Genomic DNA, 13745 nt, shown 5'->3' with positions numbered 1-13745 from the left:
CCATGAGCATTTGATACCATTATATATCAGAGATGTATATATGTGAGACACAAGTTACCTAACTACAGCAAATCAGAGTTTTATGTTACAAATATCATTACAGAAGTTGTTAATTTTCAAATAGAAATCCTTTTTTAAAATAAAAATATTAAAAAAAGAGTTGCTACTCCCAAATTTGATAGTAACAGCTCTCAACCTCACCTTCTCGAGAAGTGCCTTTATTGCATTCTTCATTCAACTTTGTTCAAAAACCCCCTCGTTAGCTAGCTCTTTGAGCTAATCTAAATGAAATAACTTTCAACCCCAATGATGAAGTTATGAATGCTAATATCCCTATGTCATTATATAGTAATTTTATAATGAGCAAATAAAGCTATGAATAATTTGAATTAAATACTTCAGAGTCATGCATTATTTTGTGTATCCATTAGAAACTATGATTAATTAAACCTAGGTGCACTTAAAGACCTTTTTCAGACATAGGATAGCATGAGGTCATTGCATGGTTTAGCATTCTCACTTAAGTATAAATATTTTATTGTTTGTAACATAATTTGCCTGTCAATACAGAGGACATTATTCTAGTACCTGTTATGTGTAATGCTATAGATGAACAGTATGAATTCTACAACAGAAGGCATAAGAATTCTATTGGAAAGAAAAGTGCTACATTAATAAGGTTTATTCCTTATTACTGTTGATTCTAAAGGTAAGCAATAATGTCCCAGTACACCACTTTGAATAAATGATTGTAAATACAATATATAAGATACACTATTGCAGATAAAAACAGAGGATCAGTATCTTGACTGGAACTTAACAGGATCTTATACTATTCATTAAATATTATTCAGTATTTAAAGGAATCTCACTTATGATGAAGAAAGTGCATTTAATGAGTTTATTGCAAGGGCAGTTTGTAGTCACATTGTGATCTTGTGACCCTAGACCACCGACATTGCCCAGATGAACATATTCTCAGGGCAGCCCCACTGTATCTCTGAGCTGCTCTCTCTCCAAAACCTAAACCTAACCTTAAACTGAACCCTAACCCTAAGTCTAGGCTTAGTCAAGTGGTGGACAAGTTCTCAAGGGAGAATTGATGTGGCAGCCTGCCTCTTCCTTCTTCAGCCTCTCTGTGGTCCTGCCACAACTCTAGGTCAAGGCTTTCTATTTCTCTGAACCCTAATCCTAACCCCAGCCCTAACCATAGGTTTGGTTTTAGCACAAGCCCTTGAGAGAGTTCCTGGATTAAGAACCTCTTGGGACATTTTTTTTGCAGCCTGGTTCTTCCTTTCAACACTGCACAGTGCAGCACCACTAAAACTGCAGTTTAGGCTTTCTCTTTCTCCTGAAACTAACCCTAACCCTAATGTTGTTGGATGCAACATATAAGCTGGCAAATTGTTTATTGCAAATATATTCTCACACACTGGACATTATGTTCAAATGTTCTGTAGGCAAATGATATGCCAAAGCACATTCCGTCTTTGGGTTGCTACTTCGATTACTTGTTTATTTGTATCCAAAGAAGATCATTTTCTCAGAACCATCTTCAGATGATGGAAAGAACTTAAATGCGAAAAAAAAGAGGCAGGAATGTCCTTCTATAGCATACAACAGGTAGTTGCACTCTTTGCTTTCTGTGCTTCAAATAAATGTAATGCTAACAGACTCCTGACTGAGTGGAAAAAGCCTGTGTTTTTTCAGATCACAGAAGGAGTCTGGAGATAACCAGCAAACAGAGGTCATAAAGAGAACAGAAAAATTTGGGTTTTTCACTGCCATGGACATTTATAAATTAGACTTTCAGTCACTTTATGCTTTAATGTCTTTTACAGATTACTTCTAATTCCATGCTTAGTGCGATCAGTATTTCTTAACTGATAGTATGTGTAACAATAAAACATTTTTTCTTACTACCTTTTGCAAGGCTCTGTGCAGGCATTCTGTTGTTTTCCTTGAAGAATTGTGAAAAATAAAAAAAAAAGGAAGAGAAATTACAGCAATAGAAAGTAATTTAAGAATTATTAGGGAACATCTCTAGTGAAGGGTGAGTATCTGAAGTGTGGAGAGATATTCTGTTTGTGAGGAGACTGGAAATATCTTTACTCCAATTTGTAGTCTGATAACACCTTGTTTTATTTTCATATATAATCTCATTTCTGCACAAGACGGTCAAGTAATCTGTAAACAAAGGGAGTTTTTCAAGTTAGAATAAAGAATTTTAATACTTAATATGGTGGGAGTTCTGTAACCTCACAATGAACCCATTCATTTAAAGTGTATAGCGTAATTGCTCTAGTGATTTAATTTAGTTAAATTTCAGCAAGAATTGCATTGTTTCTCCAAATATTACAAAACCCAAACTTAAAAATAAATAGACTTAATTTAAAATAGAAGTAATCAAAAAAAAATCTTCAGTCAAAATTCATTGTGGAGTATTATATTAACAATCATGTAGGAAAAGAAAAACAACCTTTTCTGAAGAAGAATATTTTAGAAAAATATTCATTTGAAGAAAGTAATTTAGGAAAAGGACTTTACTTTATCCTGAACCACACTATCTCATAGTTATTCTAAGTAACATAGGTGATCATATATCTGGCTTCATAGTAAATAACTGCTAAGTGATGATGCATTCTATGGACACTAACATATTCTCCAAGTACATCCAGATCTTGGCTTTTAATGAATTTTGAGACAATAATTAAAAAATAATTTTCCTATTTTTACTTCAAAATAAAACTGTTATTAAGTCACTTCCTATAAATGAACTTTTTTTCATCCGTATTTTTAAGATGAGGTTGGTGCCAGTACTGACAAACAACATGCTTTTGCAGAACTGAAGAGAAAAGACCAGGAAAAAACATTTTCTGAATTAAACCATCTTTTAGTATTCTACTTTGGATTTCATCAACCAAACTATTCACTTATCACGGCTTAAGCATACATCCCTGAAGAGTATAATAAGCAAAATACTCAAAATCTGTACAGCACCCACAAATGTTTGCACATTGCCATCTATTTCAGAGTTATTTTAGAGCTGACAGTCTTACTTCTCTTATTATAAGGCAATTTCCATTTTTATTGTAGAAGCAAGTATTGTTATTCATCTCATGGCCAGTAATCTTCCCCTTTTTTTAAAATAATTTGTTACAATTCATTTTGATAAAGGCTTACGAGTTGGCATATTGGATTAGTATGCCAGTGAAATGTAGAGTTTACTCTCCAAGGTCTTGATTTACATTTAAGCCTGGGAAAGGTTACTGGAATTGTCATGACATAACAATAATAATAAAGAAACTTGAGTGCAAGTTAGCTAAGTCCTTTATAGAGACCACAGGATCATTGAGCTGCTCAGCAATTGAAGCTATTCTGTTCAGTAATCAACATTAAATACAGGAAGCATACATGTCTGTGTTATCCCAGAGTAATTATACTTGTCTGTCAGGCAGTACTATCAGAGATACACTCATTCTACTGAAACTGATTTATTAATCAATGATGGCATTCTACTATTAAAGGTAAAAAGCACTGTACGATGTAGGAAGATTATCAAAACTCATAGGAAGTTTTAAAAAATAGATTATTGAAGTGTGCAATAAAATTGTCCCAGGAAAGTACATTTAAGAAAACTAAAATCTACTAGATCAGATAAACTAAGTCATGTCATTTGGTGTAGCTTCAATAGATCTTTATTATATATATATCTTTATTATTAGATAAGGCAGATTGATCTATATCATGTTTGTATAGTCAGTTATAGCTATTTGCATTAGAATTATCTAAACTGCTTTAACCTCAATAAAATATGAAAAGCACTGTCATGTATTCTCAGCATCTAACCTTAAGGATTTAACTTAGCTCTTGAACTCAAAGGCTCCCTAGTAGCTGAAGTGGATGGACTCAGCTCCCCGAATCACCATCTGGGAACACCATCATCCCTTGAAAACTTAGGGTCCTGATTAAGGTACCCAAATTAAACACAGTATGAAAGAGATGTTGCGAACTCCCTATTTAACCATCTGAGTTAAAAACAAATACTAAAGAAGCATGTATAGCAGTTAGATCAGGGAACAGGGAGACAGACTTCCCATTTTTATTTCATTCCTGGGTCATATGTGACTGACGTGTTATGGCCCCTGGCGTGGAGTAGGAATGCAGTCTGGAGAAGAGCTGAGTCTCTTCATCATCAGATCAGTTTCCCCTGTCAGTAAGTTGCTTCACTTGGACACACAGAAAGTGAGGACAAGTATTACCTGTAGACCATGGTGCAAGTGGAGTGGAATAAAGTTTCTACAGAAGAATAGTTTATGGCAGAGGTGAAAGATAACAAGGATACTGAGGAAGACTAACACCCTAACTTTGAAATTTCTTAATTGTTTGAAAAAAGATAAAAATAATTTTAAAGGAAGCTGTAGAAAGAGTGAAGAAAAAATTCAGTTTGAACTCTTTATAAAGTATTTTATATTGAAAATGAATATTTGAATAAATATTTGAGACATGGGAGAGATACAAACTCTTATTCTGGACATGCTGTTACAGAATTTACAGTACATCTGAAACAAGCATGAAAGGTACACATAGTAATGTGATTAAACAACATCAAAACTTCATTAAAAATTCAAATGTGACAACAGCTACAGGCATACAGAGCACGAATTTTCTCTCTTAACCCTAACACTAAAAGAACTACGCCCATTTTGGCATCGTTCACAAAAACGTCCAAAAGACTTGACCATCCTTTTGCCATTCTAGTAGCATTAAAGAGCAATCAGGGGAAAATTGTCAGGGTGTTTTTAAAACTAAAGATCATCCTCCTCACAGTCTAAGCTTTCTCTCTGCTTCTGAGTAAACCGTCAGCCTTGACAAACTGCTCCATTGAACCGTTGCCAGCCAATTTGAAAGGAACAGATGAGACAAATATCCTGGAAAGACATAATCTCTAATTGCCCTCTTCCTTTCCCCTCCCCATGTCCCCATTTCCTCCCCCTCCTCCTCCAAAGAAAAAGAAACACTAAAAACCAAACTCCATAAAGCAGGAATATCTCTTCAGCCGACCTTTGTGCTGCTGTGGCCGTGGCCGTGCCGGGGCTCAGGACTTGTCTGGCTGGTTTGAGCGCCTGCGCCGGGGCCCCGGGGCTGCTGCTGCCCTGCTCCAGCGCCAGCGCCAGCGCCAGCGCCGGGCCGGGCCGGGCCGGGCCCCTCTGGGGAGGGGGTGACACCCCCGGCAGTCACTGCCTGGCAAACAATAGCCCTTTGTGTGCGCGGGGCGGGGCGGGGCCGCTGTCACACTGCCGCTGGCAGCCCCCCCCCCCCCCCCAGAGGGGAGCAGATAATGATACAAAACCATATAAAAATAGCCTGAGATGCACCCAAGACTGAGGGGGAAAAACCGCCCCCCCCCCCCGCAACATCACACCACCCCGGTGAAGACCTAGAGGTGCTGGCGAGTGGTTGTAAGTCTTGCTCCCTTTCTCTGAGGAAGACAGAAACTGTTGACCTTATGACTCAGAGGAGCACTGGAAATTTGAGCATAATACCTAACTAAGGGTAGATATTAAGAAGAGGTATTTTTTGTATAATAACCGTAGGAGTATTTGGACTATGAGTCTTAGTATTAGATAAAATGGCCTATTAGGCTGTCAAAACATTAACTGGACAAACAATAAATTCTTGGCTCCATATATATATATATATGTATATGTATATGTATATGTATATGTATAGTGTGGTCCTTTTACAATTATGACCTTTTTCAAAGTATTGGACTGTAATTCATTGATTAAGCAAACAGACCATTTTAAATTTAAGCACCTAGATGACAGAAGCTCTAGCAAGGTGGCTCCCAGCAAAAACACCTTATTCTTAATCACACTCTCTCTTGTCCCACAGGAGAGGAAATCTGATGGGAACTCATCATGGCCTGTAAAGAGGCTAACTGGACCATTGGGGAAGGCAGGAAATATAGGTCTGCCTTGCAAGAATGTGAAAAGCCCAACAGCCTCAAGTGCTCAACAGAAGGGTGTTCTTCTTTAGCCATTTTTCTTACCTATTGCCTGCCCACTAAGGAGGAACCCTCTTCTACCTGCCCTGCCCCCTCCAGATTCAACAAAACATTCAAATGGAAAACTACTGCTCTCAATCTATCAAACACCGCATGTGGTTAGCAAACTAAGCATTACCATTACAGAGATATCTCAGATACTGCTATTTCTGTAGGCTGTGATTGAATCACATTAATTTGCAGTGCATCTTCAGAACAGGATCACAAAATACATCAGAATTTCAGTTTCTGAAATGTTCTTTTTTAACAGCATAGAGAAGGACAGATAGAGATGACCAAAGTTTTCATATTGAATAAATAATCTGTCAATCTCTTTGTTGTTGCTGTTCATGAGTTCCCTTGTAAATATCCTAATTACAAAAGGTGTACTAGTTATGTGAATAGCAGTAGATCAGGTTTTTGTCAAAAATTTGTTCATGATTTAATAAACTCAGAGTTAATATTTTTTGTAGTTTGTGACTGACTGAGTTAAATGGTATCATTTCTGTTATCTAGCATTTTCTAACTGTGACAAATAACATTTAGTCATAAAGAGTGAATAATCTATTAGAGTCATAGGCTCATAGAATAATTCAGATTGAAATGGACCTGAGGAAGTCTCTAGTACAACCTCTTGCTCAAAGCAGGGTCAGCTATGGGGTCAGACCAGGCTGCTCAGAGCTTTATCCAGTCTGCTCTTAAAAACCTCCAAGGATGGAGACTGCAGAACCTCTGGACAACGTATTCTAATGCTTGGCTGTCCTCATGGTGAAAAAGTTTCTCCTTATATCCATTATCCATTAACTACATATCCATTAACTCCGTGTTGTCTCTTGTCCTCCCACCATGCACCACTGTGGCTCTGTCACGATAACCTCATAGGTGTTGAAAGGCTGCTGTTAGGTCCCCCCAAAGCTTTCTCTTCTTCACAGAAAACAGGTCCAGTTCCCTCAGCCTCTCCTCATAAGGCATATGCTCCAACACATGCTCCAGCCCTTGACCATCCTGGTGGCAACCTCCGTACTCGCCTCAGTTTGTCAATGTTTTGGGGGGACCAAAATTGGGCACAGTATTCTAGATGCAGTCTGCAGAGTGCTCAGTAAAGGGGGATGCTCCAGCTCTGCTGGCTGTGCTTCTGTTAGTACTGCCCATGATAGGCTTGCTTTGCTGCCAGGGCACACAACTGGCACATGTTCAGCGCACTGCCCACCAGGACCCCCAAGTCATACTTAGCAGAGCTGTTCCCCAGCCAGTCACTTGCCAACCTATACTGTTGTCAGCGGTTCTTCCTTCCCAGGTACAGGACTTCACGTTTGTCTTTGCTGAATTTCATAATGTACCTGTTAGCCCATTCCTCCAGTCTGTGCAGGTCTTTCTGGGTGAAAATCCTGCACTCAAGTGTATTGACTGCTCCTCCCCAGTTTGCTGTCATCTGCAAGCTTTATGGAGAAGCACTCCATCACCTCTTCCAAGTCATTTAAAAGATGTTAAACAGGACAGGTTCCAGAACAGGCTTCTGCAGTAACCTGTTTGTTACTGGCCTCCAGGTAGAGCATGACTCAGTATCCGCTATCCGCGGAGCCCAATCATCTAACCAGTTCTTTACCCATTTAGCTGTCCACCCATCCAACATGTAACATCCTAGCTTGCATACAAGAATATTGTGGGAAGCTGTGTCAAAAGCCTTGCTGAAGTTAATGATATCCACTCCTCTCACCTTGTCCACAAATCCAGTTATTTTATCGTAGAAATTAACCAGGTTGGTCAGACGTTATTTACCCTTGGTAAATCCATGCTGACTGTTCCCAGTCACTTTTTTCTTATTGTGCCAGAAAGGTGCTCCAAAAGAACTTACTCCATGATTTTCTCAGGGACTGAAGGGAAGCTGGTAGGCCTGCAGTTCCCTGGATTGTTCTTTTGGCCTTTCTTGGAGATGGGTGCAAATTTTCACATGAATAGGAGTATTCAGTCATAAAAATAACAACATGCATAATATTAACTGTTTGTTGTTGAGATATATTAAAGATTTTGTTGTAGGAAACAGTGAAGAAAGACTTGAGAGATCAGTTAATGAACTAAGCAACAAATAAAGAGTGAAAAACCATAACTGATACGAATGTATACATCGTCAGTCCAACAGGACATTCTGTCATAATGAATACAACAATATTAATGAAGTAACCTTTACTTATCCTAATTAAAAAAAACCATAAACATAAATAAATTAATGAATACATGTAAATAATATATAATTTTATTATATTTTCATTTATGTCTCATCAATTTGCAGTGACCAGAATATTTCATATTTTCATTCAAATCTTGTAAACTAGTAACTACCAGTCTCTTAGCTCATTTTGGGAAAAAGTATGCCAAAGTTTATCAAATCTTAAATATAATTTGCACAATCTTGGCATTATGTTTTTGTTTTCTATGCACCAATTGGATCATCAAAAGAAGGGAATGCTTTGAATTTGCTGTCAACTTCCCACACTTAAAATAGCATTCTAGATACAAGATTGAGAATTACACAACTCATCTTGACTGAGAATACAATACAGTTACAATGGAATAACAATTGAAAAATATAAGTTTTTATAAACAACTTTTTTTTTATTCTTGAAATTTCCTTAATATTGGCAGACAGTTTTGCACAGGATCACAGGAAGAAATGTAGACTTAAAATAACCACATTCAGTCAGAAAGTAATTGCAAAACCCTACTGTGTGTTAGTCAATCAGTCCTGATGCAAGAAACTGACATACTTCCCTGTTACAGCAGGAGCTGAGGTAAATTTTATGAGAGCAGTAAAAAGAGGTAAATTCCTGAGAGTCTACCTTTTCCTCCCGTGGTACTACTCTCAGGCACAAGAAAGGATTCTCCGTTTCCTCTAAGTCAGCTAGAGAAGAAACAGGGAGCTAATTCTCACTCACAGTCTCCTTTCCTCAGTGTAAATTAATGTTCTTACCAGATGCCTGGAGACTACACTGCAATGACTGCTGCCATGCCCCCCTCACCAGTATTGAGTGTACCGAACCATTTTCATGTCACTGTGGGTTCAGGTTTTCTGTATCTGGAAGGGTGTTCTCCCTGCCACCCCCGACCCCATTAGGCCAAAATGGTCAAAGGCAATGTGTCAGTACAGTTTGGACAAAAGACAAAAAAGTAGGTATGCTAAGAAAATAGCGACTATGCATGGAGAAAAAGCTAGTCCTAGAGAATTTTACTAGTGGACTTTTTTTCTTTGGAAATAGAGGGTTTTCTTCAGTTTTCTCAGAAAGGGGCTGACCTTGATGCTCTTTCCAGGGAGGAAAGAGAGGAGGGGGAGAAGAATATAGAAAAGAGTTACTGGGAATTTAGAATTAAGCATGTCTATCCCAATTTTTTAAAATATAATTCTACATAGACTCAACTAAAATGTCAACAAGAATGTTCTGTCTTTCATTAAGAAAACAAAAATTGACACTTGTATCCCTCTTACTCCCCGTGCCTTTTTTCCTCTTTTAACTCTGTATCTCAATGTAATGACTTATTTATATACTGTGCTTGTCAGGGATAACTGACAAGAAAATTTTAGAATTTTCACTGTCCTTGGATATTCAAATGTTCGCTTTATACTTAGCTCATTCTTAAAGAATGTCCTTCTAACCATTACTACTTCTCTTATAGCAACACAGTAGATCTCTTCTGTGAAGCATAAGAATGAACAATATTTTAAGTTTGGCTGCTATCCCAAGCACCCAAAAAACATATTTACAATAAGATTGTTCTAGATTTTTTTGCTGATTTAAGCTTTTCTCATGTAAACATCATATCTGTCAAATGAATCATGGGTATACTGATTAGCTTCTGAGAGGTTTTTCTGATCAAGAGACACACCACTAAATCATGAGATTATTGACTCTTGAAATTATTTCCACCTTATTTCTCTAGCACATCTATTAAGAGAATACCAAAATTATGAATATAGATGGCATGGTAATCCTAAACCATCCAGCAAGAACTTCTGACACTATTCTTGGAAACTCTGTCTGTGAGAATCAGTGAGTTGGTGATTACGAGTCTTCCTTTGTCATATCACCAATAGAAGGAAGGTCCTCACAGATGGGAACCAAATATGAAAAGCCTCTATCATTTCTACAGTTTTGATAGTCCACATGAGTCCTTTCGAATAATTACAGGGGAGTCTGATTACTTTATTTAACAAGCCACATTCAAGAAATACGACAAACCTAGAAACTGCGCAACAATCATTTAAAATAACTGTTTCAGTAAAAGAGAAGTTCACACTTACTATTGTAACACAGGAAGTAAAGGTGTTTCTTACCTGTAAAGCCCTTGTTACATTCACAAAGAAAAGTGTTTGGAGTAACATTGCTGCAGTTACCATTGAAACATGTATGTGGCTGGCACTGCCCAACTATTTCTGTACAGTTTTTACCTATTTAAAAGAGATAATGGGAAGATTGAACTTTGTAAATATTTATATTTTTTCAGAAATGTCAAATTTATATGTAAAAGAAAACATTTTATTAGATAGAGAGATAGGTTGGTAGATAGTAGGTAGGTAGACATTTGTGTTAATATTGATCACAAGTTTTAGTGAAAACTAATGAAGTTTTGAAGCAAGGCAAAAATAAGTTGGGCTGCTGTCATACCAGCTATTGCACTCAGCCTCATCTGCCATATAGTTACAAATTTGCATATAACTTAAAATCCAGGAATGCTATAGGTACAGTAGGTATTTGTTTCTTTGTGACATGAATGTAGCTTATAGTTTCTTCTAGCATTAGGAACAAAAAGCTGTTCTCATGTGGCGTCAAATTTGAATGAATTTTTCTTAATATGCAGCTTTCTTGAAATTACTATTCAAACTATAAACTGCTTATGCTGTTACAGCATATGGGTCTAAATACCGTATAATTATGCTTGCCACTTGAGTTGTTACTATGGCATTATTCACACTTCGTCAACTTTTCTACTTTCTAATATACTTTATATTATGTGAGAAACTCTTTCCTCCCTTACACTTGTGTAACCACAACCATAATACCTGATGGTTTAATCTTCTAGTTGTTCTTGTTTACATACAGCTTATTTATTGGACCAATGCTGTCAATACAAAATGATGGTATAAGCTAACACTGTCGCATATAGGCTAGCAGAATATTTCAAGCATTGCTTGATAGAAGCATTAAGCATGGTCACTGGTTTTCACAGAACTGCTTTAAATCTTTCCATTAATTTGAATTAAAGTAGTACCAAGCCCTTGTTGTTATTATTTTCAAAGCATCTTACACAGTCAGCCCTCAGAGCTCACAAAAGATATAAAAAGCATACTGCATCAATGTTTCCTACCATTAATGTTTCCCACTATTTTTACTAAACTCTTGAGTATTTATAAAAAATACTCCTTTCATAACATTGACATATTCATATCTGCATAATCTTCTTTTTGCAAATGCATTAGTAACAAAATTATTATGCCATTGGAAAATCAATTAAAAATAAATTATAGCAAGCTTTATGTAATATAACCTTTGTTTCTCTCTTCTGTGAACCTCATTTGCTCCTGACTCATCAGCTGTGTCTCAGAGCATGGCATTGCTATTGGGACAGCACAGAACTACAGTCCACACAAGGAACATTGCTAGGATTCTGCTCCACAAATTTAGAAATAGGTGCATCACTTCTTTTTGTGATGTGAATGATTACTTCTGGTACTTTCTAAAGGATTCCTGAACTACATTTATCTGAAAGCAGTAAAAAATATACCCATAACTTCCTTTATCCCCTTCTCTTCCTCTTTGAAATGAGGAACAATGGTTAGGTAAGAATGTATGTGAAAATGGTGTAGTCTCTCTTAGATTGATACCAAACCCAAATTCAATTCCTTCAATGGGCTTGGGATAAAAAACTGGTTTGAAGTACTGCAATAGTTCCTAGATAGAATTAAGTGAAGTTTTTTTTTTTTTTTTTTTGTGAAAAATTTAATTTGGTCACAACAGTATGTTTAACAAACTCCTTTTGAAAACAACTTTACAAAGCAAAAAAAGGCTAAGTATTTTATTTTGCTTGCACTTCTAATTAAATTTTTAACTCTTCAATTGGAAACAAATTTTGATTTTTTAATTTTCTCCAATTTGATTTCAAAAGGGTTGAAACTGAAAAAGAAGTTTTCATGGCAGGTTGAATGATATTTTTATTTCAACAAAACAATTTGCTGTTTTTCAGCATTTTGGTTCGGTAACTACGTTCAGTTGGTCTGACTCCAAACAATTTCTATTATTTGGTGAGAGAGCTTGAACTGCTGAGCAAACAGACAAAAAAAAATCTGTTACTTATGTAAGTGCACAAGTACTTGCCTACATCTGGTGCTTAAGTGGGAGAGAAGTATGGGGAAAATTTATTTAATCTTTCCCCACAATGCGTGCATCAATGGAAACAGGTAGAAACTCTCTTTAAATGATGGCACAGTCTCCTATAGGAGGCTACATGTAAAAGAGACTCAATGCATGTGTGGCAGTGGCAATGGACAATCAAACTATAGAAAAACTTTGCTAATGATGCACTTTTTTACTATACATTAAAGAATACATGTAATTATGTAATATTTATTCCTAGAAGAAAAAAAATATATACCTGAAAATTGTGGAGGACAAGTGCATTGATAGGAATCTCCAGGAAGCTGTGATATCTCCGTACAGGAGGCGTTGTTGTGACAAGGTTTAGTGGAGCACATATCAAACTTCTGGCAGAATCTCCCAGAGTACTGTGGGAAACAATGGCAATTATATGCGTTCTCCCAAACATGGCTTAGACATCTTCCATGCCCAGAGCATAATGGTGCATGTGGAGCCTGTTGGCAAAGCTGTTGCTTCACAGTTACATTCAGACGAAAGCCCTTGTTGCACAGTTGTGGGCCCTTGTGGTGCTGCTCTGCAAAGTAGTGAGTTCCAACACCAAGCCATTTGGGGTTGACTTGGTGCAGCCCTCTGACCTGGTAAACAAAAATCAGCTGCTCTTCAAGAACACCAGTTTTAGGGCAATTAATAAATTCTTCCTTGGAGACATTTGCCAAATTCATTCCAAGCAGCTGAAAGGATGGCTCAGAGGAGATGAAGAGACTGTCACCTAACTGAAGCTGTAAGGGACATATTTGAGGGACATGGAGATTTTGCTCTTCTGAGATGTGCCCTGTAATACTTTTATCCATATTCCAGCACTCTGTGTAAAAGTCTGAGCAGATGTTTTCCCTTAGTGTCCATTTTATTATATTGGGTTTTGGTTCCACTCGCCATTCGACAGTCATTTGTCTCTCACATGTTATCTGTCCATTTACAATGTAGATTTGAAGAAAGCACACCACTATGAGAACTGTTGATTTTGCACTCATTGTTTCATGTGGCAAATACGAGTCTACGTTCACAACTGCATCATTACTGAAGACAGCTTTAGAACACTTGCTGCTTAAGATTCCTCTGTATTTTCTTTTTTGTTGCATCTTAGGAATTCAAAGAGAGAAAAACATTTCTGTTTACACACCAAATACAGTAAAATATCAAAGCCTCATTAAAAAATATACAACATAGAAAATATGCAACAAAGCAAGGTCTGCATTTAGTTACACTGATGCAAAACTGCAATAAGTCTGCTTAAGCTATCAGAATTATACCAGTGTAACTGAAGTCAGAAT

At 37.0% G+C, this 13745-nt stretch overlaps 1 protein-coding gene across 1 annotated transcript in view; it reads right to left on the bottom strand.

The window, feature by feature from the left end:
- The window catches only part of EYS (eyes shut homolog), a 956188-nt gene extending 942743 nt beyond the window's left edge, over positions 1-13445 (bottom strand). Inside the window, exons 1-2 of the mRNA XM_067294141.1 lie at positions 12692-13445; positions 10377-10490 (exon numbers count right to left, since the gene is read on the bottom strand). Of these exons, the coding sequence (XP_067150242.1) occupies positions 10377-10490; positions 12692-13445 (868 nt within the window). The remainder of the gene's footprint in view (positions 1-10376; positions 10491-12691) is intronic.
- Positions 13446-13745: the final 300 nt, after the last annotated feature.

The sequence above is a fragment of the Apteryx mantelli genome, chromosome 3 (assembly GCF_036417845.1).
Source record: "Apteryx mantelli isolate bAptMan1 chromosome 3, bAptMan1.hap1, whole genome shotgun sequence".
Lineage (NCBI taxonomy): Eukaryota > Metazoa > Chordata > Aves > Apterygiformes > Apterygidae > Apteryx > Apteryx mantelli.
Note: the sequence above shows the minus strand (reverse complement) of the source record. Positions and strands in the feature narration are given on the sequence as shown.